We start from the raw sequence: 24,673 nt of genomic DNA on the forward strand, positions 1-24,673 counted from the left end.
CGATATGTGAGGGGTTTAACTTAATATTTTGCGCCTAAGAATAATATTAAATCTATAGTTTCATTACGGATATTTTTGGTCTAACTAAAACTTCCTCCCTAACCTCACTTATGTAACCTAACCCAACTTTAATGTTGTAATTATGCCATTAAAAGAAGTTAGACCGCAACAATACATTAATAAGAGCGACTTTTGTCTTAATTACATAATGACACACCCTTTACTCGCAAACTTTCATTGAGTAGTGTCGTTAGTCGTGCATTTTATAGCAAAACTTTTTCCATTGACTTTGCGCCATTCATTATCAACGCATTAACAACAATTTAAATACTCATACTCTCGGAGAGGCGTGTGGAAAGAGAAGGCGTGAAACGTTATAGACGCACTGTAGGCTACAACAACAACAACAAAAATAACATGTAATTCATAGTTGTAGTTGTATTTGGAAGTGACAACATTCTTGTGTCGCTTTTGTCTAGTCACCATGGCGTCCACTTAATTGCAACGTCCGCTAAGACTTGCAAAACTCTCGCTTCCGACTGCTGCGTGGTGGTAGGCGGCAGTAGTAAGTGGCAACTCCGCGCACAGAACTTGGCCAACTCAAAACAAAGATTGACGGAGGGTGGGGTAGTAGTGTTGTAAGAGCAGCCGTTGATATTTGCAAATTAGTGTGCATACGAGTAATTTGCATGTCGTCGCGCTGGACGCGCTGTTGTTGCCGCCGTCATTGCTGGGAGCGGTGCGCAAAAGCCGCACAGAGAATACAACACAGTTGATGTGAAGAAGACACAATTCACACTCGACGTGATAAATGCGCGATAAAACAATGATGTTGACAAAATAAAAATAGTAAAATAAAAGATTCTTAGCCGTTCAAAGGAAGCGGGCGTGCTTTACCGCCGAGGCTTGTCATGAGTATTTAAATTGTTGTTGTTTGTACAGACATATACAGGCATATAGCCCACTCGACGGACGTGAACCTGGACAATTTTTGCTTTGTTTCGCATCAAAGTCGTTGTTGTTGTTGTTTTGGTTGGAAGCCTCTGCGCTATTATTAAGTATCCATCAGAAAACGATTTGCGATGTAATTTGCTGATAAGACATGAAATATTAAAATTATTATTTTGTTGTGAATATTTCTCTGCTCCTTTATTGTTATTTTAGTCCAATCGATATTCTTTTATTGCTTTGGCTTTGTGATTGGTGCCATGAATAGCTGATGGAATTCATAAATTCAGCTTATGAATTTTAATTTCAATTTTTATATGAGAAAATGGTTAATAGTTTTATTGACTGTTTTCAGTTATTATTTTAATATTAAAAGGCTTTTGTTTGTAGGTCTGTAATTTTTAATGTAGACAATGCTTTAGTGATAAGTGCTTACACAGACGCTCGAAGAAGTTTCGCTGACTCCAGTAAGTGAAGACATAATTTTTTAAATCACATCTACTTCGAATGTTTGATTCTGAGCAATTTTTGGTCGTCAAAGTCAATTTGAACAACGAATGTTTTAACAAATGTTCGAATGGCCTCTACGTCAAAATTTTCTTCGAAGAAGTCGCAAATCAGTCGATGTTTTGGAGATTTTCAATTCCAATTTGAATTCTGAGCATTTTTTGGTCGTCGGTCAATTTGTGCGGAACAAACCGTGGCCACACCTTTCGTAAGCCCTAATGTTAGGTCGAAATGCGATAAATCGATGTTTTGGAGATATTCAATTCCATTTCCATGAATTTCAATAATGATTTCGGCTGATTTTTGATGAATTCACGCACAGTTTCGATGGAATTTCCGGTGATCACGGATTTTGATTGGCCCACATGTTGATCGTCATTTATGTTCTCACGACCACTTTGAAAACGTTGAAACCACTCGTGCACTCTGCTATGGATAGGCAATCATTGCCATAAACTTGTTTCATCAATTGAAACGTTTCGGTAAAAATTTTACCAATTTTAAAACAAAATACCGATAACACAAACATACTGACACTTAAAACGCAATAGCTTCACTTCTAATCAATGAAATGTCGTGAAATTCTCACTGGACAATCGATAAAGATAGCAAATTCTAACGCACCAGTCGATATATAGATGGCGCCACCAGGGGATGCTAGATTCAAAAAGTTTACTTTGGAACGCTCCTTGTAGAAGAGGAAAGTATTCGTATGGGACCAAATCAGGAGAATACGTTGAAGGAGATATCAGTTCGTAGCCCGGTTAGACCAAATTGAAAACTTCTGACTTATTTGAAATTTACTCTTTTGACTTGAATTTTTTTTACAATTTTGTCTAGAATTACTTCTCGTAGTGACCTGTTTGCTGTTGTTTTATTTCAGGAATATATGTAGGTAAAGTTAGGTTAGATGGTTGATTTAGAGAGATCGGACGTGGGCTGCTATATCTAGTCCTTTGTAAAGTCGTAGAAAAGAAGAACTCCTGAGATGGTGAAATGTCCGAAGGTATTCGGTCCCAAGTGTTTTAAGTCTGGACCTTCCAAACGGGGACAGTCAAGAAGGACGTGTTTTGTTGTTTCCACCTCATCTTCTTCCATACAGCTTCTGCAAATGACGTCTGGTAAAATTCCCAGCCTTACAGCATGGACGCCAATAGAGCAAGGGCTGGTTAAAGCCCCACAACTAGCGAGAGGCTAGCCTTACTGAGGGCAAAAAGATTACTAGATCTCTTGCGGTCGATCTTGGGCCAAAAAGTTTCTGCGACAGCGCGTATACCGATGGTGGCCCATCGCTGGCCAAGCTGTAGTGTAGTAGAACACAAGAGGATACGAGTGCGCCGAACCGCTCCCATTCTGTCTATAGCGGTTCTAGCGTGCCTTTCCTTGCTAGCTCATCAGCTTTACAATTTTCTGCGATGCCGCTGTGACCTGGCACGCATACCAGTCTTATCTCAAAGACACTCGTTGCTTTTGATAGCGAGGTTAGGCACTGCTTGACCAACCCTGAACGCACTATTAATGAGTTCAAGGCCAGTTCAGGGATATAAGAATATGAAAATATTAGAGATAGTAGTATTCTTCAAAATTGACTGACATAAACAGCTGCTGTAAACACACAGGTTGACAGATCGCTCTAATTCTGGCATCATAATTAAGGACAGTTGTGCCAACCTAGGGAAAAAAGTTACCTGTCTGTCTTATGAAACACCCTGCACTCTCATGCAGCTACTAAAGTGACGTCAGAAAATGAGTCTATCGAATTCAGAAAATAGTGTCACATACATAGATACAACAAGTTTTTCCAGCAACAGTTACCCTTAGCTGCAATTAACTTGTATTTCGGTCAAAAATTCGACCTATAACCGGAAATACTTTTATTCTCTGTCTACATATATAAATTAATATCAATTAATATCATATTTTTAAGAAAATCATTATTCAGTCTACTATGAACGACTTTCAGTCGATCCCATAATCCTTAAAAATTTTATAACCAACATTAAATATATAGAATATAAATATAATATAGAATACTATATATGCACATTTTTATATATGTACTTCGTCGCCTCTTGCCTTAAACACCTCGCTATATAAGCGCCTTTCATTTCCGATTATTTATAGAATCAATTAATTAAGTGACACTTAAAAGCCAAAAAGAAAATTCGAAATTAAGCGCCAGCAAACTTTTTATTTCGAATTCTTCAAAGTGTGCTGAATCGTAAAATTTTAATACATTTAACTTATTTTTTTAATATCTTACCCCAATTAATCCCTTTCACATAAACAGCCAATGGCTGCCTGCACATGTATGTATGTCTACATAACGTCTCGCTGTCATACATATAACCACTTAAATAATTTCCCATTTTCCATTTTCCATTCTTAATTTATCTGCTGCCATTAATTTATCTTTATTTTAAATCATCTTATCAAAGTGACCGCCAACCATGCTTACAGCAGCTTATTATTCGCCGCTCACTTGGCTGACGGCCCCGCCTCTTGCGCGCTCACACCTTGCCGTTCATAAATTAAATCCGGCTAAAAATATCAACATTAAAATTCATGTTCGTCTGTATATCTGTGTATCTCTGGTTGGTTTGTCTCTGGCTGCCATATGTACATCGATCCATCGAATGCATTGCATTTATAGACGAGACGAGACACACACAAACCAAGAAGCATCGCCAACCACATAGATGGGTCTAGGTCTGTGGAAAGCGTTTTAAAAGCCGCGCCAGACAAATTGATCGCATCCAGACGACAGACGAACGGCCATTGATTTTTTATTTGTTGAAAAAATTTTCACGAAAAAAATATATTCGAATTAAATGCTTTGCTTTTTTTTCTTTTCTCAATTTCTCAGAATTCTTGTGTACATAGGTAATATCGCTCACTTGCTCGCACAGTGTTGCTGCTGTTGTTGCCATCGCATGTTGCTGTCACTATGTCAACTTAGCTTATTAATGAAACCTATGGAGTGGTTAATTAAGTAGGGACGTCACTGTTTTCGGTTGTGCTTAAGGCAGGAATGAACAGAATAATAATTTTTTTTTTGTTATATTTTGGAAATTTTTTTGTTAAATTTCGAAAAAAGAGAACTGGAATTATTAACTTTGATGGGTTGATTTCAAGGCTGCATTGTTAGTTCTAAGTTTTGGTGTCTCTTGTAGCAGGAAATTATAAATTTCTGGGTAAAAAAATTCTATTGATTTTCGGTGCTGAACTCGTGAGTTCCCTCTCCGATCACCGATCTTCATTTTAATAAAATTGAGTGTCCAAAAAAACACTATTAAATAGACATTTCACATTATTTGGAAATTTTCTAAAAGCGTTTTCTCGATATCTCGAAAAAAGTTGGCATTGTAAAATATTTGGAATATGAAATTAATATATTTAGTAAAAACTTTTCGAAAACTGATCTTCTTATCAGAACCACATAAGAATAGCAGTTTTCGATTTTCTACAATCGAATGCTATTTTTAATGACCAAACGGCTTTTATATTTACCATGAAACAAATCCGGTACTTATTGACTTTGTTTTATTTTTGGTTCACTTGTAGCCGATATCAGCCATTTTGCATAAATCGGTCATATTTTTTCTGATCCGGTTAACCGTTAAGTGTTCTCTCTCCGAGTCTTCATTTCAAATAATAGTCACCCTCTATTACTAATTGTTATCAAGTATCAAGAATCACTGCAACACCACCTTACAGAGAGATCTTAGCCATCAACCAGACCAGCTCCGGAGCGACTGCGGGATCCTTCTGGTCCAGGGTAGAATAACGGAACAATTTGATCTCAGTAAATTTCATCTTAATTAATATCTTATCGGAAGAAATCTTCAAAGGCCTTCTGGCCTAGTGTAAATTCATCTTGTCGCAATTGTAGGAGTTCTTATTGGATATTGTTCAATCGGCGTCCATACGAAAAGACTAAATATCTTATCGGTCAGAAATCGTCAAAGGAACCACTCGTTTCTCCATTATCCGGCCTTCGCAAGACTGAGGTTGAAACATCTCGACAGTTAGACTTTCGGCGAACCAGGCTCAAAGGACTTTATCGAAATATGAGCGTCCTTATAACCATTATTAAGGAGTTTTAGCTATCACAACGGACCGGTTTTCTAGGCTGTCCAGCGGCCGAAACTGATATTAGCCTCAAACCGCTTAAAGAATTATGTCGGTCTTTATAACCAAAATAAAGGAGTTTTAGGTATCTCGGCGGACGGAACGGTGTTCTAGTCTAGTCTGTCCATGTAAGATCTCTGTTTGGGATTGTAACAAAATCAGTTTGTTAACCTAACTTAACGTAGAGAGAGATAAAAAGAGAGAGTGGAAGTGTTTCAATTCAACTTTCTGATTCCTCTAGTGTAAGGGGTATATGCTATGCACATATATATTTACGTATTCTAATTGGAAGAAATATAATTTTTCTCTATTTTAACCGCCTCTTTCGTGCTCCTGTTGCTCTGTGCCGCCTGCTTACTTTTTCATACGTTCATTCTCATGGCCAGTTGTAGCGGCGCGGCTTAATGAAATGATAAATTCTTTAACTAATTTGTCGTGTCTAAGAAATAAGTATTGACATACATGCATACATACACACATCTGCATATCACGTACTAAAGGCTGGCGTATATGAGGTCTCACATGCACGTAGCACATTCATTAGAATTAGTTCCCATAAAATTTGTCTGCAGCTTCAGATGTCTGCTCACTTTTCATCTTTTTGTCAGCTTTTTATTTGTGGGTTTTTTTGGTGTTGTTGTGCACTACACACTTTGCTGGTCTATGCTTATCAAATACACGCATATGTGTCCATATGTAAATACGCTTGTCGTCTAGGCGGTGGCGGCCTAAGTGTGACTTTTCGAGCACACCGTATTTGTCGTCCGCCATTCATGATTCATCAAATTAAGTTCTTGTCTTGTTTTTTTTTTTGGTCAAATGCTTTTCTTTCACGCCCTAAACAGCTAAGAAAGTTTTTTGTGGGGTTTGTTGTTGTTTTTTTTATATTTTTTGTTGTTTTTGTAATTTTTTTCAGGTGTTTGTTGTTCTTGCTGTTTTTGTAATTTTAGTTGTTGGTGTTGTTGTTGATTTATTTGTTGTTGCTTCTATTTTATCTGTTGTTGTTTTTGTAATTTTCTGTTGTTTTTGTAATTTTTCAGGTGTTTGTTGTTCTTGTTGTTTTTGTATTTTCAGTTGTTATTATTGTTGTTTTTTTGTTGTTGTTTTTGTTTTATTTCTTGTTGTTGTTTTTGGTTACTTTGCTTTGGGTGTGAATTTGTCCGAAAATATTTTGAATAAGTGCTTTTCACTTGTAGATCATCATGATTCTATACGCTATTACTCTTGTTGTTGTTGTAGTATAATATTTGTTCTCTTTGATGATGTGGCATTTGTTATTGTTTTATGCGTGTGAGCGCTTGCTATTTGACAATATTTATGCAATCCAACGGTAGGTGGTTGCAGTCACGTTCCAAATAATATTCACCGCAACACATGTAGTCTCCATCCACAAGCAATTTATATGTATGTATGTATATATTTCGGGTGTTTGTATGGATGTATGTGTGTCGTCATTTGAAAGCATGTAGAAGTTGCGTTGATTTTCATTTGGCCAAGTGTGCGTGAGAAAATCGCGCAGAGGGTTGAGCGCCTCAATTATAAGGGCCATGATTTGGTAGAATTTCCTCCGACGCACACACATACACACCCGCGTTCATGCATACTCGTATAGTAAATGCAAATCATTCGTTTGCGCGCATATTTGCATTACAAGCGAGTATTAGTAATGGATCAAACGACGGCGTAAGGGTCTCTAAGTACATGACTCAGGTCGCTTAATCGCGTCAAGAATGCCTTTCTTAACATACACACATTTCTTTGCTTTCTTCCGCCAGTTTACTACCTGTTTTTCCCCCACATACTCCACTTTAAGTGTTGTTTGTTCTTTAATTCAAATAATTCGTTCCATTTTCACGCCATTCCCCGTCACTTTTATTACAGACTTTATAAATCTAAAAAAGTTTGTTTGTTTCTATGCATTTGTGTTTGTATGTGTGTCTAACGCTTTGTTGTGGCACCACTTTTCTTCCTCTTGAAGTTAACCGTTAGCTTGCCGGTTTCTGGTGTACCCAATTTCGACGTTATCTGCTTGTCAATCTATCTATCAACTCGAATCATTGTGCGCATTTCAGTGCTTTTCTACACACATACATGCACACGCACACTTGCACTGTTGTTTTTTTTATGCCGTCACTCACACACACGCGTAGTTGCATACTTTTTGCCGCTGTAAGTCGCATATATTTCTTGAGTGTCGCGCACTTGAGCAATAACTGCAACATAAAATAACAAAATTGTTGTAACAACTCAAAGACAATGACAATTTAGCGTGTACCGTTTGTACCTGCACTAAATTACATACACACACGTACATATATACAAAGTGTGTGCAGAGCACATTCATTAAACCACTTTTAGTGCCTTCACCCATTTGTCACGCGGCCGAAAGGCACAGTGTGCCAAAAATTGCTACAAGTTGCCGGATTTTCAAAATTTTCGATTTTGGTAACAAAACGAAGTCGCGCAGGACCAAATCAGCAGCATATCAGCAATGGATGGGGAGGCAGTTCGCCTGCTGGTGGACGTGTGAGTCGAATACGGCATGGAATCGGGCCAATAATTCGGTCGATTCCACTGCTTTAAGTGCTTGATGTAGATCACATCTTGTGAACCTCATAAAACGATAACCATCACCTTTCCGGCCAAAACATAGTCCTTGCCTTCTTTGGGGCAGAGTCGCCAGAGTAAGTCCACTGTTCCACCTGTTACTTGGTCTCAGGTGTGTAGCAAAGGATTCATATTTCGTCGACGTTCACAAAGCGAAACTGAAACTCCTTCGGATTTCGCTTGAATAGCGTAAAACTCTCTTGTGAAGCAGTCTCACGATTGCTTTTTGACTGAAGTGAACAAACGCCGAAGCCATCGTGCAAAGCTTTCTTCTGCAGGATATGACTCAAGTGAACCTTTTTGAAATGGGGGACTTTTGTCACGTTATCTCTCTGGAAGAATTCCGACCTACTTCCTTGCATGTTGAAACTCGTAAAACCAACTTTTGTCGGTAGTTGAAAGCCGCTGAAGCCAACCACAGTTTCTCGAAAGCAGAAGATGCTTTTTTCTATCTTCTTAAGCTACATTACGATAGTTAAAAGGGATGATTCCAACAAATGTAATCTCAAATATCCCTCATTTGTTTTTCGTCGAAAAATATTTTTGTTCAATAAAATACAATTCTTTAGTGCGGACCACTTTGTATATTGTGTTTAACATCATTTATGGCGGGAATCTTTGTTTTATTCTGGTTCTGTTCTTTGACCTCAGCTGCGGTTTAAGTATAAATAACGAGTTTGTTGTCGCATCATGAATCATGGAAAGTACGGCGGATCTTTATTTCTTTGACTCTGGTATTTGTTGTGGTTCTAGCAGTAGGAAATCGTTCTAGAAGTAATTTTGAAGATTTTGGCGCGTTGAAAGTTCTGGGTTATGTAGACTCGACTATCTTGGGAACGGAGGACTTTTTTCGAAATATTGACACTTCTGGATCTAGATATCTTTGTATACATACAGATTTTGTCCAGAAAGTAATAGGACTGAGTCGATATCTGGGCTGTAGGGCGTCTGTAGAAGCGTTGGGATGCCGGCCTTGGTTAGGTAGCTGTTCATAAGGAAGCCGCTGTAAGCCGGGGTATTGCCGTGGTGCAACTTCCAATCGGCTGCAATGTCTTGTTGGACCCGATTGACCCTTCGTTTGTGTCCCTTGAAGACTTGCACGTAAAACTTTTCGTTGACGGTTTGTTTAGGAGGAACAAATTCATGATGGACGATGCCTTTGATGTCAAAAAAGACAATGAGCATCGTTTTTACTTGGGATTTGCTCATTCATCAGCGACATCTTCCCAGCCCTCCAAAAAGGCCTGGTGCCACCGAAACACTCCACTTATTGCTAAAGCAATATCTGGGTAAGCCTGCTTGATCATATCAAGCGTCTCGGTCGCAGATTTACTGAGTTTCACACAGAATTTAATCGCGTACCACTGCTCTACGCTGCATTTTCGGCTTGCACCACTCACAGACACACGTCGCGCGGAAATGTTTGTCCTGACTCTCTAGATGCTCGGAAGGAACTGACTAGCCGCTCGTTTGTTAGCTAGGAACGCCCTCTATCGAATCCAGTCGGTGGGCGCACGCTCCGAAGTACAGTCGCGCCGGAAGAAAATCAGTCCTATTATTTCCGGACAAACCCTGTATATTCAGTTGCGATGAAATCAAGAATTTTCTTCGGGAACAACAACAAGGAGCTTTTTTCGTCTGGCTTTACAAAAATGGCTGATGCCACGCCACGCTGGGGGTTTGCATATAAATTCCAACTCAGATAGAGCTTTTAAAGGCATCATAACAATACCCAAAATTCCGTTTCCTTACTACTTCGTTAGTTTTATATTTTTCATTACTTTGAATTTTTTTCCTTTCCTGTACACTGTAGAAAATGTTGTCAGTAGTTACTTTTTTTATTTTTTTTAATTAGTACCATCGCTTGCTTTCAAAACCATTGTGTCTGCAAGTGCGTTTGAGGTTATGTCAACATCAGCTGAACATTTCGTTAACAACCAACGCAATGACAAATCCACTGACAGTAAAAAAAAATAGCAAAAAGCGCCACATATGTACATACATACAATAACGAAAATATACACACAATGCAAATTCATTAACGGCACATGGCGCTCATTATTATTTATATACTAATACATATGAATTTGATTGCTCAAAAATCTCCAAGAGTCGCATATATCCCATATCATGCCTGGGAACAACAGCTGGGCGATGATGATAAATATGAGTTTTATACAGATTTGTTAAAAGAATGGGTGCGTTCATTAGCTGCAACAAATCGCATTAAACTAACATGAATTTTCACACTTTATATGTGTATATGTATGTAGCTTAATGTAATCAAATATTTCCATTACATGATTATAATAATGCAATAACGGGTAAGGGTATGGTTGTGCCGCCTCTTGGCACATTTGCTGCAGGCTTCATTGATTAATTGATTGATAGCTGCCTAAATGACCCACATCAGCCGGCGTTTGCACGCGCCCTTGATCAGATCAATTTCGATAAATGCGATTACGCATTGATTTTGAGTGCCCTTTGACACGAATATGTGCATCCTCCACCGCCCATGCAATAAAGTGCAATATGCGTCATGCGTCCGCTAAAGATCTGACAATGCCTCGTCAACTACCCTACTGATTTTCCGCATTTTAATAATACTTTGTTGTTTTTGTATTTTACTCTTTCAATTTTGCACCAAAAACAGCGTGAACCCCAAGTACTCATACTTAAGCTCAACGCTTAGCAGCAACCCTCACTCACTCCCGTAACTTCAACTGGGCCGCCATATGCCCCTCCACCAAAGACTCAGCCGGCAGTGGCACGATGGTGGCACTTGAAGCGATTAAAATCTTACTGCTTACTTATTACTCTTTTCATTTGCTTCTTCCTCCACATACTTAAATAAATATATTGTATGTAGTAGAAACTCTATGCATTTAATTTTAATCATTGCCCGGTCGCTTGGCTTGGTGTGTGGCTCCAGCGCCACAAATCCTAAGCCGCAACCCAACTCTCTGCGCATTTTGCTCTCGCATGTAGGGTTTGTTTTTATTTTACTTTATTTTTTCCCTTTTCATCGTTCATCACCGTTGTGATTTCACGATTTTCCGCTTTATGGCGCTGCGCCGGTTGCCGGCAGTTGGCTGACGGCGGCTCAAGTCGAAAACTGTGCGCAGCAATAGAATTAACGCAGCGTGCAACAAACGATCCACTTTCGTGACGAGCGGCATATAGGCGGCTGTATAACACATGCCACAGTGTTGCATTTGCATTTGTGTGTGTGGTGTGGATGGCCTGTGTGGAAAGTGTAAGTCGCCTAGCACTCATATCCGGGTAGCGTGTACTCGCCGTTTGCCCGCATATTGGTGTTGGCTTTCCGATACATTCAAATTATGCAAAAATAGTTGCAACATATAAAATGTCGCTTTTGAGTTATGCATGCATAATGTATTTGCTTGCAACCCCTTGTTGTTGTAGCGCCATACCCCTTTGTGCAATTGTGCAATTTACCGTAAGCTCTGTCGTCGAAAGCGTTTTGGCTGCAAGCCACACTAAATTTATTTTGTAATTTTCGCATATTTTATTTTTCATTGCCATTTTCAATTTTCCCTGTTTCTTTAATTTATCGCATTTTCCATCGTTTGCCTTTCCAAACGGTTTTTTTTTTTGTTTCGCAATTTGTATTTCTTCGCTGGTTTTTGCCACTTTTTGCGAAACCGATAAAGATCTTAAGCGTTTCTTTATTATTCCTCGAAACGCAGCCAAGCACGTGACACACAATTTGCACTCGTGTTTTTATTTTATTGCTACTATGTGCTTCTTTTTTCGTATATAAGCCGGCAAAATTGTATTCTTACATATTTCCACTAGTCGTTTGTTGGCAGTTTGCGACTCGTTATTCATGCCCGATTATTATTTTATGGTTTTGTACATTATTAATAGATTAGTTTATGATGGCGGTGAATAGATTAGTAGTAAATGCTTGTTATTTACATATATACGAGTTACAGTCGTTATGACTCGCATTTGCTAGCTGGTGTTCTTACAATATTTTTCCTATAATATTAATTTAATGGGTGTAATTTATTTTAAAATATGTGAAGAGTTTTTCTTAATCAAAAACCTTGAAATTGAGGTATTACTTTCTTAATCCAGAGAAAATAGGCCGAAACCGACAGTTTGCCAGCAGTTAATTGATTGGTAGAGATAATCCTAGGCTCTGATAAACCAAAAAAAAACATAAATTGTTTTCCTAGTTCCTAGATGTAACAGGGATCTTGTTGCCTAAATCAATCTCAATTTGGTTAGACTTTAGTTTGTGCGTGTCCCCTCTGTTCCATAGATAAGGTAAGGTTAGGTTATATCGGTTGGCTGTCATGTCATACTAAACCTACTGATTCTTAGTAATGCCACATGAAGGTGAAGTTTAAGGGATCGTCTCAATGTAACCCTTCGAAAAATCACTGATTTTCGCAATTTTTTTTTTTTATGTTAAAATCAACTATTCGGTCCGCTGTTTTTTTTTTTATAAATAAATACAAAACTCAAGCAATACAAGCAAGACTGGAAACCGTTTTGAAAACCACCATTCTGAGAAAAACGCGAACGAGTATTTTGTTCCTGTAGAAAGGGGTTTCTTGTAGCGACTGTTATAATTTGAATTTCGATTTCAAAACTTGAGAGAATGTTTATTACAGTGTATACTATTAGATAATGCCACAAAAACAAATTGATTTTTCGAAAATTTCACACTGAGACGATCCCTTAATTCGAGCAGGAGTATTCGTCATACAAAACGTGATTGCGAACATTAAGATAGACTTTAATTTTGATATTTCTTCTAGTCATTTGAAATGCGAAATTTTTAGATATACAATATAAGACAAGTCTTAGGTCAACAACCGTTCTTCAGTATTTTTGAAACGGAGTAAGAGTGTTTTCATTCGATTCATCAATAACTATTGATTATAATCACGACTTTAGAGGTTACAAGAAACACTTCTGACACGAGGTGAAATACCAGCGTTCCAGTAAGCTCTTAGTCCTCAGTAAAGCTCGTTTTTCCTTAGATGTAAGAAGTCTGACCCGACACTGTCCGTTGGATGTCATTTTGGTGTTTAATTACCTTAGCAGTTCTATGACGGGTTCAAGTCTCTTCGTAATATTACAATTTAGTTCATTTTCAGATGCCATGTATGCAAGTTGTATCGAAGAAGAAGGAGCGGTAGAACTATTTCGCACTTCCTGTTTGGCTGTCATGGTCTTAAGGCGTTAGGCTTAAGACGCATTGGCACTCTGGTATTCGCCTATCCGTCTGGAGTGGAATTTAGGTCGTCAATTTCCTAATTTCTTTTCGAATTCCATAAAATTTTTAAATTAATCCACCTAATATCTAGAGGGTAGCTGATAAAATTTACTCTTTAAGTTGGTAAATTTTCCTTTCATATATCTTTGTTAATATTAAAAGCTTTGGATAAGAATAGACCTCCTTTTGCAATGCCGCAAAATACACAGCTGGCGCTTTGACTGAAGAAGGCGCGCAAACATTCCTGCTGATTTTTTCATTCTTATCGCATATTTGTGTTTCAAACTAATTAGTCTAACGTATTTGAAGTGACAAAAGCAAATTGCTAAGGATTTGCCAAAAAAGCAATATAATGCTGTTCACATAACAAAAAACCAAGAAATCATAGTCTAAAAAAAGCTAGAAAGAATAGTAAAAACGCACAATAGGTTCACCCATTATTTAACGGTAATCATTAGAAATCAAAGCATTGTGAACAATAGAGAGGTTAAGGGTGCATTTTTGTTTGAGTGCTAGTACCGTTAGTGCCTAAATACGCACAAAATCAATAAAAAGGTATTATTTACATAACTATTATGAACCAGAAATTTAGGCATATATGTAGGTGTAACAGAGTGTACTAATCGATTGATTATAGTATTTTTCAAGTATTGGGTTTATATTTGAACTCCAGCCACACTATTGTTTTCGTTTAAGTGCACGCGCCGTTGCTGGAGTGCGGCACTCGTTGCAACAAAAAAAGCCAAACAATAAAAAGCAGCAACTGAAGCAGCCATTTTCTACTACGGACCCTTTCTGCCCTTTCTCGTTAATGTTCGCATTCTACCAGGAGAAACACATACACATACATATATGTATGTATATAAGTATATATTCGTACGCTCAAAAAGTTTTCGTCGTTTCATGAATAATTGAATATGAACAATATTTGACTGTGACATATTGTTATATTTTGTTTTTGTACCTCATTTTTGTGCTCCGCTTATTTTCACTCACACTCCAAAATTACTTATTCAACGCTGTTGTTTCCCTCTTCAACAATTTTTTTTTATTTTTTTTTTATTTTTATTTCTTTTCGTGAACTTTTCAGGGTAAAATTAATTGCAACCCCTGCAAAGGTTTAAAGGTTTAAGCTGCCATTAAGCAGTTTCTTAAATACCTTATTACTTGCTGACTATTATTCAACTTAAGACAGTGAGTTGAAAGAAAACGAAAACGACTCGCTTGGCTGCTCTGCTATCACCATTATGTATGTGGATCTCAACAACCCCCAGTTTTTTAATTGCTTTTCTGCTGTCTCAAACTTTTTTCTTTTATTTTTTTCTGTTTTCGAATATGACCTGGCGAAACATTTAACTGCAATTAGCGACTGATGACCGACCGTTTTGCATAAAGTTAAGCATACATTTACATACATATATACTATATATTTATGTTGAAAAAAATTTGCTTAAATGAAATATCGCCTGTTTTGTGGGCTCATGGCTTATGAAAGCACATAATTGAAAGGGCGTAACGGCACAAGAAAAATTAGCAAAGCGTTGAAATATTTTTAAATAATAAAGTGCGCTAACGGGGGGAAGTCAGGCGGCAGCTCGCCACGCACACATGGAACAACGATAGTTCAGTGTAGTCATAAAGTCTAGCTATAAAAGTTATAAATTTTCGTGTAGAAATACAACTAAAAAAAGAGGAGAAAACCTGAAAAAACTATACTAGTATGCCTTGAATTCGGGCGGGTTCGAACTTCGGTAATCTAACGCAGGTGGTTTTAAGTTTTTATTTATACACGGGCTGAATAGTCTTTGGCTTCAGATGAGAAAATATCTCTCCTTGCCTCAAAATACTAAATCTTGATTAGAATTCTGAAAAGCTTCATCACATATAATTCAATCATCTTCAAGTTATTGGTTTCTAAAGTGACCCAAATGACTGCAGCGACTATTTGTTTTTAGCCAGACTCTTTTTTTTACACAACATTTTCACAGGTTGGGCACCAAAATGTGACTCATTCGGAGAAAATTTCACTGAAATTAGTGAGACTAGCTGGAACAAGTTTCAACAGTATCAAAATATTGGAGAACCGTTACAACAAATGCAATACTCTATATGGAGATTAGGTCGAGTCATGAAACCATAACTGCAAACAAAGTCGTTGTTAGGCTAAAGAATTTTCAACTCATTAGGGGCTTTGAAATTTCAGCGTGAGGTTCAACCGAGTTTGTTCGTCTACAAAACGTATGAAAAGTTTATAATCTCAGATTTGACTGAGATTCCAATTATGAAACTGAAATGTAGATAAACTGTAAAAATAATTTAAAAAATTTAAATAAAAATGTTTATTAACATTTTTTTTTAATAAAATATTTTTTTTTATATTTTTTTTTTATTTTTTTTATATTTTTTTTTTATAAAACATTTTTTTTATAATATATTTTTTTTATGAAATATATTTTTTATAAAATATTTTTTTTTATAAATTTTTTTTTTATAAAATAATTTTTATAAAATATTTTTTGTTTAATATTTTTTTTGTAAAATATTTTTTTTTATTAAATTTTTTTTTATAAAATATATTTTTTGTTATAAAATATTTTTCGTTATAAATTATTATTTTTTTTTTAAATAAAATATTTTTTTTTGTAAAATATTTTTTTTTTTTTATAATTTGTGAAGCTTTAACAAAACTGTTAAGGAAAAAATTAGCTATAAATACAATTTATAAGTAATATTTTTAATAATTGTTTTTTTTTTTATGAAGTTTCTGTCATTATTTTCAATATGTTACGTTGGTTATAAAACTCTTCCGTATACTTCAGTGACTTCCCCCAACTCGACTGAAACAAAAAGCTTACTCTTTCCCCATTTGCATATACAAATGAAAATGAATGTAACTAAGTCATAAATTTTTGCCATTTAGTATTCTATACACGTGCCATAACTTGACGCACACACACACACACACGCACATGACTACATAGTTTTCCCGGCACCCACACTACTAACTAAACACGTACATACACTCGCACATAAAGTTTCTTTTACCTCTTTAGCACCACACTCTTCAGCGAGCTCCAACTCTTTATATGTATTTCTCCCTCCATTGATGTTGCCGGCAAAATATTATATTCAACTGTTGTTCATACCCAAAATAACACACTATAATCATGTTACAGTGTCATAAAATCGAGTAATCCATTAGCTATACTTAGATCGGCATTAAATGCGGTAAATCGATCTGCGTTCGAAACTCATAATGCGCTGCTCAAACATACACTCCTACAAATGCTTGTTTGTGTTAGCCTAGCCGTAAGCTCGACTGTCGGTTCGTCATTTGTTGCTAATGTCTGTCTATGCGTTGTTCAAATTTGGTACTATTTTGGTGTGGACCATCAGTTTGAAGTTGAAATTGGAGATGATTTGCGCGTGTTGTTGTTTACCAAATCTCCTTTACTGTAATTTATAGTTGCTTCCACGATTTTATTGCTATTTTTAAATGATACGCAGCTTAGTCCCACTATTTATGGAATTTATAGCGCAAATCGATAGTTTTGATTTGTTATGTGATACTTTGGCATTTATTGTTGTTTATTGACCACAATTGCCATGCTTTCGGTATTTAAAAATTGTTTGTATTCAGTTAATTATTTTACATAAGGTTTTGTTGTTGATTTTTAACTTTCAGGAAATTTATTTGCTCGGTTAAATCCCGTTAAGATAAGTAGAGCGCTTGTTATTGAAAAGTTAGTAGTGTTTAATGCTAGTTTTATGTAGTAAACATTGGACTTCGAAAAGTTATTCCTGAGGTAAACAACCTGAAAATATTTAGAAAGGTTATCGGCCTCTCCAGAAATTATTCAATAAATATAAACAAAAAAATCTGAAGTTGCCAGTTTAGAGTCCTCAAAAAAGGTCTAACTATGTTGAGTTGCGGAAAAAGGAATCGAATTTCTTTATCAGGTCTATATTTGAGTGTAAAAAGAATTATATTTACCTTTTTATACAAAATGGTGGTTACGAAGCCAATCTTTGGAATCACCTTCTTCAAGAAATCCTCTACGGGCGACGGTGATTCTAAGAACCCTTTCTATCTGAAGTAAAATAAATAACAAGATCTTAATCTACTTAAGGCTGGTTAGCAGAGTACGAATATTTTTAACTTTGAATCAATTTTTCGCAAAAATTCTTCTACCGAAAAAAAGCTGTAAATTATTTAACAAAACGTTGCAATAAAAACAACAAAACAATATGCAGTTTGATATATATTGTTATTGTGAAGCTGCACTTAAAATTTTTTTTAGCAGCCTATAGTATGTATATTTAAGTTTAAAATAAATTTTTTTTGGATGACCAGAGTTCCATAATCTCTTAAGTGAACCTAATTAGAAAATTCAATTTGAAGATAAAAATTGTTTTTGGTTTTGATATCTTCTCTTCTTGCAAAATATATATATGCAAAACAGTGCTTTATATTTTTTTTATCATTTTTAAATCCATTTTCCACTGTTTGTACTTTGTTGTAATCTTTAATGTCACTTAATGTATTATTTGTTTCAGTGTAAAAAGTGTAAAATGTAGCGAAAGAAGTACAAGAAAAAAATTAGATTTATGTATACTTTTCTTTGTTGTAATAAAACAAGTAACATTAATTACAACGACAGTACCATTAGAAATTTCTCCTAAAATATTAAGCACTTTTAAATTTAATTTTTTTTACTTTCTATGACATTATACTATTCAAGTTAGCGGCAAGGCTTGAAAATCAACAATTTACTATCAGAAACAAAGGGCGCAATTGACTTTTGTTTTCTGATTGTGTGAACTTTGTTTTTTTTTGCCTTTTTCCGTTGGATTAGTTTTAATGTTTGTATTATTTTTTATATTTCTAATGTATTTTGTTTTCTATTTGTTTGTACTTTTTATTAATTTATTGTTTATGTATGTTGTAATTTTTTTTTTTTTTTTAATTTTTTTTATTTTAATTTTTTAATTTAATTTTTTTTATTTTTATTTTTTTTTATTTTTTTTAATTTTTTTTTTTTTATTTTATTTTTTTTTATTTAACATGTTTAATTTGTTCGTAGGCATATGTTTTTTTTTTTTTTTTTTTTTTTTTTTTTTTTTTTTTTTTTTTTTTCATTGCCTATTTTGAGTTTAACCATCATCCACATATTCTCAAACGGGTTGAGATAGGGGACTGGGCCACACCACAGTACTGATATGATTTTCTTCTAACCACGATTTTCGGAGCCTAAAAGTGTGTTTGGGGTCATTATCGTATTGGAAAGTCCATACAAGTGGCATTTCCCATTTCCCAATCGGCAAAGGGCAGCATAAGATTAGTTAAAATGTCCTTATAATATACCGCTATCTTCATGTCAGTTATACGATGAATTGGACCAATAACATTACAGGAGAAGCACCTCCACATAATATTACCCCATCCATGTTTTACTGTGGCAATTGTGTGTGAATTTCGATTCATCTGACCATAAATTTGAGTTCTAATTCTGCTTAGTTAAATTTAAGTGTGATCGAGCAGTCTTCTCTTACGGTTGTAGCACGAGGCCTACCTCCTCTGTGAACTAGATGTCCTTCGTCCGAATAATACGGCAAATCTTTGATTTATGTATGGAATATTTTAACGGTATTTTATTTTGCGAAAGTCAATTTCTAACATCTTCTTTTATTTTTGTTTTAAAGTCCGACCTGCTCGGAAAAAGAGAAAAACAAAGAACACAAAAACTACTTTAGCAACAAAAAAATGGTAGAAACAAATATTTGAATTGGGTTGCCAATGTTTTGACCACAACTGTATATATTATATATTTAAATAGCACCCGCTAGTTAATTTAACAATTGTTTACGGTCTTTTATTCTATTTGTATCTTTTTGATTTTTAAGTTATTTTGAACTATTAAAATAGTGGCAACCCTTTCCATTTCACGATTAAAGACAAATTTACAGTTTTTTAGATGTTTTTGGCTTATTTGCTTACGTTTTTTCAAAAAGGTGGCAACACTAATTTTTCAATTTACGCTTATACCCAATTATTTAGTTTTTTAGCTTATTTGTTTATGTATTTTGACATTTAAAAAGGTGGCAACTCTAATATTTCTTTTCATGCTGAAAGCCAATTGTTTAGTAGTTTTTAGATACTCACTTGTATTTTACATTACTTGGAGAAGGCAGTTTCAAATTCCGTAAATTCAAAAATGGTGGCAACCCTAATATTTAATTTTTTGTTTGAAAGAATATTTTACTTAGAGGATACAGTTTGTTTCTATAAAGACTCATATTTTATGATAAATCTTCTTTAGGTTAAAATTTCGTACATAATTCCATTAGGCTTCTGTTTTGTTTTTTTTTATATACATATGTAAATATGTAGTATATTTTATTAATAGTGACTAAATTTTGCACTCAATTTTTTCCGTTTTTGTGCTTGCCACCTAACCTTGTCATAAAATAAATTATTACCATAGTACACTATAAACATTTCCATTGTACACCTACTTTATTGCAAGTGTTGAAAGTAAACTTTATAATGTTATAGAACAACTTTAAAATCGTTAGACCAAAGTGCTGTCGTAAATAGTAGTTGGTTGGCCAAAAGTGGGCGGTTTGTTGAGTGAGTAAACAGAAATTGAAAATGTTAGAAAATTACATAGAAAATTAAAAGCAAACATTGTCCGAAAAGAGTACAACACGGTACATGCCACGTATCGTTGCCACATACACACACATTGTTTTTTGCAACTCTAACGGTCACTACAAGTTAGTAGCGCTGGCTAAATGGGTGTGAAAACTGCTGCGGGCATTTTCAAATTACCAAGCAACTAACACCTTTTGCCCATTTCCGAACACACTTCCTTTATACCCAACACATACGCACATGTACATATGTTTGCGTATGTGGCACGTATCCTTTCGCCTTTATTATCCTTTCGTTTGCGTTTTATTACCACCTCGACGCGCCAACAAACGCTTCGCTGCCCGTCGGTGGCATAATATGTTGCGAATCGGTTACCTCAGCGCCGCAGCCAGTGCCGTGCGGGGGCGTGCCGCTTTCACCTTCAACTTTGACAGCTTGTAATTTATTCAAATGTGCGCCAGTTATTTTACTTTTTAACATATTTTTCGCATTTATTTGCATTTTTTGTTATTTTTTTGCGTTCGTTTTTCCTTTTGCCGGCTGCAATAGTTTTGGTGTCGGCGTTTTGTTGTGCCATTTGGGCATAGCATGTGAAAGTCAAATAAACCATTGGACTGGATCGTGCGAGTATATAAATTTGCACTAAGCATTTCGCAATTATTAATGCTTTGTTGTTGTTTTTTCTTCTATTATATATTACTGTTGTTTTTCTTGTTGTTCTAACAACGGATTGAGGGCGTTTGTGTTGCTTTATTAGCTTTATATTATATAATGTAATGATTTCATATCTTTATGTTGATTAGGTAATTTTTGCAAGGACACGCTTTTATTTTTTTCGTTTTGCTCAAAGTAATTGTGGGGTAATTAAGCTCTAATGGTTTTGAAATGAAATGGGTGGACAAATCGTGTTATTAAATACGTGAAATTTAAGTGAATTTCTATTTTTAAGTTCGTTTTTCAAAACTGAAAAGGACGATGATGGAAATCTTTGATCTATGTTGGTAGTTAAACCTTCAATATCTGATTAAATTTTCTTCAGCTCGTAGAAAGCGGTGCCCCATTTTGTTCATCATTGGTCTTTGCAGTAAATCTATGCCAATATTGTACCGCCTAGGTAGTGTAGGAGAGTTTAAGTTCTAATCTCGGTAACCTATGCTTATACCAGAGGGTCTAAAAAGTTCATCCGATATATTTCGTAGTTAGACCTAACCTTCAACAAAATTCTTCTTCTTTATTGGCGTAGACACCGCTTACGCGGTTATAGCCGAGTTTACAACAGCGCGCCAATCGTTCTTCCTTCTCGCTGTTTGGTGCCAATTGAAGATTCCAAGCGCAGCCAGGTCCTTCTCCAGAGCCGTATGACTCATACAGCTCATCGCTCCATCGAATGCGATATTCGCCGTTGCCAATGCGCAAAGGACTATAAATCTTCCGTAGAACCTTTCTTTCGAAAACTCGTAACGTCAATCGTCCATGCCTCTGCACCATATAGCAGAACGGGAATAATGAATGACTTATGTACATATAAAATTTGGTCTTTGTTCGTCGAGAGAGAATTTTACTTCTCAATTGCCTACTCAGTCCGAAGTAGCACCTGTTGGCAAATGTTATTCTGTCTTAGATTTCGAGGCTGACATTCTCGTTGGTATTAATACGGGTTCCAAGATAGACGAAATTATCTATATGATATCTTATAGAAGATTGTACCAGCTCGTTTAAGCTCTGCAGCTCGAATTAGACAGTTTCCATAGCCGTGTTAGTTTTACATGGAAATCAAATTCAGACATAAAGGCAGCTCTTTTTCGTGCTGTCAAAAGCAGCTTTGAAATCGAAAAAGAGCATTCAGAGCTCGTATTCCACACAGGAAGTGTGCAGAATATGCGAAGATGAAACTATGAATTATGTGGTATAGGTCTAAATCGCAGTTCTTCAACGTTTCCAATGAGGTAGTCGGTAACTTGTTGTTTTTTGACTTTTGCTTCTGCCCCCATGGCACTGCCAGTGATTAAGTTCACCTTTGAGCTTCAAACGTCGCACCACGTTGTCATTATCCAAAAGGACTTTGAATCTATTTATCAAGCAGTCAATAAGATTTTAAATTTTTTGGTTTTTAAAGCACATTATTTTTCTGGATTACTTCACTAGCAAAGCGCGTCTTCAAATCTTCGCCGATTGTATCCAACAGAGGAATGTACACTGAGACACTGTAGTATTCTACGTAAGTTCTCACGCAGAAATTTTTGCGTTTTGTTTGTCGGCCGCAGATTTCTTCGTCAATTTTCAGTTCTGCCTCCCATTTTTTCGTGCCTGAAATGTTTCTCAGCTTTTTGTTTTCAATTTTGGAACGTTACAAGTAGCGTATATATCATATTTGATGCCTTTGCCAGATCAATCGATTCCTCCATTTCTTTCCCCCACTTTGAATCCGCCGCTGTATAAACTATCTACGTTTGTCCTTAAAGAGTTCATTCCATATTATAGACCTCACCATCAGAAGGCATGTATGGAATTTACAGATATTGAACAATTGGTTCATGTATTTATATCAAAATAAATCTCATGTGTTAATGAAAGTAGTCGATATGGATCACTAATCTTGAACTGTATAGAACAGTGGTCGTCACCTTTTCGGCCAATATGATAGTCTTTGTCTTCTTCGGAGCAGGTACGCCAGGTGAAGTTCACCACTTCAACTCATGCCTGATTTCTAGTAAGTACCAGCCAATGACTGCTATGAAGTGATCTCTCGATTGCGATTGTTGAGTGTGCAAACATGGCAGCCATCGCGTCGACAGCTTTCTCATGCCCAATATGGCTTCCAGAAATAAGAATGTAAACATCCGACCGATATTGGTTTTTTGCAATTTTTCTAAAATTCGTGGCCACTTACGCTGCTACACGCGGCCAGAACAGAAGTCCGAGCCCGATGCTATGCCTTGCGATAATGTCAACATCGGCCGATGAGATTAAGTACGGACCGCCCGTATAGTATAGTATATTGAACCTTTAACCGTTTTGTATTTATTTTAATTTATCTTTTTTTCTATCACTTCCGGCGCTGTACGGTATTAACTAAATTCCTCAGAATTTGAAAATTTAAAATTGAAATGCAAAATTATTAAATTGTAAACACTTTTTCCGAGAAAACCCTAGTGATTTCAGGATTTTAAAAATAGTGCAACAACATTATTTACATGCATATAAATACACAAAAATTTACTTAGAAACAATTAACTAAAATTTTTTTTTATTCCACAATTTATTTACAGAGATTCGTCATAAACAATTTCGACTGAATATGTCGCGCGATTATGAATTCTTCGGCGTAGCACAAGATGATCCCACACTAATAGCATTCCTGCGCGAAATCCATATGCGCAAATATCCCATGCACTTCGTGAAGAATGCGCCCATCGATGATGCCACTGCGTCACCGGCGGTAGCGGCAGCGGCGGCCGCAGCAGCAGCGACTGCTGCAGCTGGTGTGGCGCGATTAACTGCTGCCGCCAGCGGCGCTATAACGACGCATTTCAATTTCAGTAATCACTATGAAGGTCTCACGGCCGAAATGGCGCATTACGTCGCCGATCTGGTGGGTGGCAAAGAGAATGGCGCCTTCATACAGTCACTGCCCGGTGCGATGGGTCATCTCATGACTGCACCATGGCTGGCGGCAACATTGAATTGGGCGGGCTTGGTGGTGGAACCGGAACCGCGTCGTTTCTTTACATTGCGCAAACAGAACGCGCAACGGCCGGGTCTGCAGGTGGTGCACGCATGCATATCGCCCAATCCGTATCCCAAAGAGGTGAGTGTTGTGTGAGCGTCGGAACAGTTGTTTTTATTTCCAAATTAAAATTTTGTTTTGCTTTTTTCATGTTCGCGTTGCCGCTAGGTTACCATACACAACGAAGAGTCGGAGGTGCGCATCAATAGTCTGCTGGATGAGGAAACGTCGTGGTTCAATTCGCGCGTCAAATGCTTTCCATTATATTCGCTAATGTTAGCGTGCAATCGTGTGACATATGATCTGCTGAGTTTGGGCGTTCATGGGCATGAATTGGAGGTATGCATAAACGTATTTGCTTTTATTTAAAATATGTTCTTTGATATAATTTTTTTGGAAAGAATTTTGTTACTCATTTAGTTTTATAATGTTTTCTTATTTTTAATTTTATAATTATGACCTTCTAATGCGTTATATTAAGAAAGATCTCCTTGTGAGTTTTTCCGAGTTTCTTTGGTGCAATTTTTGTTCAGCAAAACTTCCTGCTATTCCCAAGAACACAAGAAAGAAATGTAAGCAGAAGTTGAGAGGGTTACATATATGAGACCTGCATACAGATAATTGGTATAAGGTCTTATCGGCGACAACTTTTCGTTAAATTTGTATATTTCTCTTGGCCGATGTCAAGTCAATTTTGAACATATTCCTTAGTCATTATGAATAAATCGGTGAACACAAATAGGCGTGTTCACCGATTGATTGATAAACGAGGAATGCACTGCGACCTTAGGTCTATTGTGCCCTCACGCCTATTTTTCATATAATACTATTTTGAAGATTATCA

The 24,673-nt window shown here is 36.3% G+C and overlaps 1 protein-coding gene across 1 annotated transcript in view; it reads left to right on the forward strand.

The window, feature by feature from the left end:
• Positions 1 to 24,673, forward strand: part of LOC126752946 (protein Star) — a 97,782-nt gene that overhangs the window by 64,771 nt on the left and 8,338 nt on the right. Inside the window, exons 3-4 of the mRNA XM_050463996.1 lie at positions 23,372 to 23,910; positions 23,998 to 24,168. Coding sequence (XP_050319953.1) covers positions 23,372 to 23,910; positions 23,998 to 24,168 — 710 coding nt within the window. The remainder of the gene's footprint in view (positions 1 to 23,371; positions 23,911 to 23,997; positions 24,169 to 24,673) is intronic.

The sequence above is a fragment of the Bactrocera neohumeralis genome, chromosome 3 (genome assembly GCF_024586455.1).
Source record: "Bactrocera neohumeralis isolate Rockhampton chromosome 3, APGP_CSIRO_Bneo_wtdbg2-racon-allhic-juicebox.fasta_v2, whole genome shotgun sequence".
NCBI classification, from domain to species: Eukaryota; Metazoa; Arthropoda; class Insecta; order Diptera; family Tephritidae; genus Bactrocera; species Bactrocera neohumeralis.